At 34.0% G+C, this 3832-nt stretch overlaps 1 protein-coding gene across 1 annotated transcript; it reads right to left on the bottom strand.

The window, feature by feature from the left end:
* Window positions 1-1155: 1155 nt before the first annotated feature.
* LOC121628074 (NAD(P)(+)--arginine ADP-ribosyltransferase 1-like) lies at window positions 1156-3005 on the bottom strand. The gene is made up of 3 exons (XM_041966975.1): window positions 2934-3005; window positions 1318-2031; window positions 1156-1164 (listed from the first exon to the last, which is right to left on the bottom strand). Exons 1-3 carry the CDS (start codon window positions 3003-3005, stop codon window positions 1156-1158), a joined length of 795 nt encoding a protein of 264 aa, XP_041822909.1.
* Window positions 3006-3832: the final 827 nt, after the last annotated feature.

Here is a 3832-nt window from a genome sequence, read left to right as displayed (position 1 = left end):
TTTCTTTTTGTTTTGTTTTTTTTGTTTGATTTTTTTTTTTTTTTTTGTTTGTTTGTTTGTTTTTTGTTTTTTTTTCCTGAAACAGAACATTTAAAGCTGTAAGTATCTTTAAATTAGCTCCTGGTCTCATTTTTAAGTTGAGTGACATCACTTGTATGGAATAATAGGAGTGCCACAAAACAGAATAAACCTGGAAAAGAATAAGGAAACAAACGAGGAAATATATAAACAATACATAAAACAATATTCATTTCACTGCAGCCTGCATGAACAGGCTGCACAGATCAGATCAGAATGACTTTATGGCTGCATGCAATCATCAGCTGAGCAAAGTTACAATAACCTGAAGTTCAACAGGTTGAAATGACTAGACTGACTTTGTTATTCATAAATTCAGTTTTCTGTCCTGTTACGTTTTATATCTACTGGATCTGATTTTAAGTGTCAGCAAAAGTTTTTTGTGTGTGTGTTTTTTGTTTTATTCCAATAGAGGGGAAAAACGTTTTTATTATATTTTATTTCTTTTTTGTTTGTTTTCTATCCCTAATCAGCTTTGTCATGGATCAGATATTGAAATATTAAACTGGAATTTGTCATTTATCAAAATTCATTTGATAAATGAATTTGATTGATAACTCTCGCCATCAAACGTGTTCTGATCTGTCAGGATGAGGTAAATGGGATGTTGATCAGTCCCTTTGTACCTTGTGGGTGGGTTTTTGTGGAACGGGCTTATTTGACACAGCTGTTAGATTCCATCTGGTTGATTTATGGCTTGTTTTCTAAACAATTCAGACTTTTGCTGTAGAATTATCCGCAGTGAGTCCCAAATAGCAGACAAACTACAAGGATGCCTTTTTACACATTTTTTTCTTGCAATAAATGGTCCATTACAGAAAGCAGCCCAGCAGCTCCATCAGGTGAAGAACAAACATGACAGCTTTGGGAGTCATTTACACACATAAAAAGTTAAAAACAAATTCCATTGACTGAGTTGTATATCAGACAAGAGGAGACAAGATATGTATAATATATATATATATATATATATATATATATATATATATATATATATATATATATATATATATATATATATATATATATATATATATATATATATAAATTATATATATGAATTTTCCATTAAACTCTTCAACTAGCCTGTATGAACAACATGAGTTTACAAGGAACCCAATGAAGAGTAAGCATAAAGCTGGAAACCATAGCCATTTTTTTTTTTTTTGGGGGGGGGGGGGTATCATCTTGTTATTATCTTGGCTTTGGTGACAAGAAAGATATGACATGGTTTTTAACCTTTTGAATAAAACTAAATAACTTGCAGTTCAGATTACTTTTACGTCCTGCACTCTCCAACACATAGACAATGTTACAGTCGACCAGCTCTTTGTCTTTAACTATGTCTTTAATAGTGAACATCTCATAAGGTGGGATAAGGAGTTCCTGCTCGGTGTCATTGAAGAATGAATAGTTTTTTAAATATCCACCATAGCAGGTCTTAATCTTAAAGCAGGTTTCATTACCAAAGAGGGTCAGGTCTGTTCTGTAAGAGCTGGATGCAAAAGAACCAAAACGAATTTTTTGGTTGAGTTTTCCAGTAAATGTAACTCCAGTTCGTCTGTAGGTGATGTGACAGCGGCGTTTAGGATTCAATATTCTAATGGCTGTTGTCAACAGGGAATGTAAAATATGGTACTGGAATGACTTAGTATAATTTTCCCCTTGTTCTCTGACTGCTGTATTAAACTGTGGATACACACCTTCATTTGTGTACACACAGATTGCTTGCATGTGATCTTTTGTCAGAGCCATGTCCTCATTACTCCTTATCTTAAACTTCTCATTAGCACACATTTCAGCATTTTTCCAGGCCCATGCATATTCTTCTCCACTTGTCAGCTCTTCAGAAAACCGCTTTTTGATCTTGTCCATTGACGCTTTGTTGTTGCAGCCATCGTACATGTCATCAACCGATTGCCCACCCATGTTTAACCGGTGACTGCAAGGGATCTATAAACAACACAGAAAAAGAAAAGAGACAGTTATTGCTGTTTAGTGTTGCTGGCGTCTGTTTAGTCTATTTAGAAACGTGATTGAAGAATAAATGTAAATTGATATCAGATTAAGATATTTTTTCTTGTGAAGAAATGTCTGTAATAACACTTTGTGTTACAATATTCCAGTTATCACATGTAGATGCAAATGGAGGTGACCACTTACTAGTGCACTTACTGGATGTTAACTTTATAATAACAACCATATGATATCTCTGTTTTAGAAGACACAATCTCCTGAATGAGAGCTTGGTGATGATGTTTTCCATTATAAGTGGAAATAATGCTATGAACTATATTCCTCATCACATTTGAAGACCTTAATTTGATTTTCATGCCAAGAACAACAGACACACATGAAAAACGTTTTGGCGACTTTGTGAACTTAAAGGAACGGCTGCTGTTGAGAGATCAGATATTACTTTATTACTGACACAAAGTCTGACACAAAGTCTAACTGCAGCTTAATACAGTGCAGAGAAATGTTAAAAAATATTAAAATTTTGCACCATTTTACTGTAATACAAAAATGTTCTTTGTTGTTGTTTTTCCCAGACAACATAAATAAATACCAAACAGATCTACAATCAGCTGTATAAAAAGGGAACACATATGCTAATTCATGCAGCCTAAACAAGTGCAAAAGCAAAAATTCAGTATGCTGTGTACAACAAAGTGCTTTAAAAACACATCTGTGCAAAAGGTGTTGGTTGTTCAACAATCCAGCCAAGAAAAATTTGGCTTTGGTTCATTTTAATTTGCCATTTACAGCCACTCCTGGACTCTTACAACAAAACATAAAGTTGCTCAAACATGATTTTATTGGTGAAGTTTTGGAATGACTGAAGTTGCACTCACCATCACGGAGTCCACAGAGAGCATCCAGCACAGGGTCAGACACAGCGGAGTGAAGATCATCATGTTCTTCATGTCGTCAACAACACAGTTCCTACAATCTGAAGAGCTTCTCAAGGTATGAGCAAAGCTGTCATCCAAAACGTGGGTTTTATATACTTCAAATATGAGTCATGAAATATGGTAATAAGTACACATTTTATCTCCTCCCATTTCTTTTGAACTACCCAAATATTTCAAAAGAAATGTCCGACTGTTCATACATCATTGTGTCCTGTTTTCTGTCTGTTTTGTTCTGTGCTGTTTGTTCCACATTTTGTATATTTCTGTTAGAGACCCCCTTTTTTGGGGGGGGATACTTGGGTAGAAAAGAAATACTCAAATATTTTGGCTATTTGCATAACCAGCACAAAACTTAGTTTAATGTTTATAATGTTTAATATTCTTTGTTTAATCAAAATAAAAACAAACCTCAAAGAAACATGTGATCGTCACAAATACAAACCTTCTGTGTATCAGAAAAACATCTGTTACCCAGTGAGGTCTGTGTATTCCACCTATTACTATTTTATTCCTGTGATTCCTGTACTGTAATTTGCTTTTATTAGCAATGTTTATTTTCCTTTGTGTTTATCCTGACCCTCCGCTGTTTAAATTTAAAAAAGTTTCCAATCAACTTGTTCTTCCCTTAGACTTCCCTATAAACCTTAAGCTTAATTTCTAATGAAGATGTTTCCACACACGACTTCTCTAAAACTCTTGTGTTAGTTTCTTACAAACATGATCTCCATGAAAAACTTCTCAAAAATGTACTTTTTCTCAGCCACAGTCTGAGGTAGTTTCCTCATTTTAGTCAAATCTCTCTCACGTTCATTAGAGGTTAATTTCTTATTTTTTATTAG

This window comes from Melanotaenia boesemani, chromosome 17, assembly GCF_017639745.1.
Source record: "Melanotaenia boesemani isolate fMelBoe1 chromosome 17, fMelBoe1.pri, whole genome shotgun sequence".
NCBI lineage: Eukaryota > Metazoa > Chordata > Actinopteri > Atheriniformes > Melanotaeniidae > Melanotaenia > Melanotaenia boesemani.
The sequence above is the reverse complement of the archived record's forward strand: the minus strand, read 5'-3'. Positions and strand labels throughout refer to the sequence as shown.

Coding starts and splice junctions, on each gene's coding strand:
- LOC121628074 (XM_041966975.1), bottom strand. CDS start 3,005: ATGAAGAACATGATGATCTTCACTCCGCTGTGTCTGACCCTGTGCTGG. Junction 2,032..2,933: donor TCTCTGTGGACTCCGTGATG/GTGAGTGCAACT, acceptor TGTTGTTTATAG/ATCCCTTGCAGTCACCGGTT.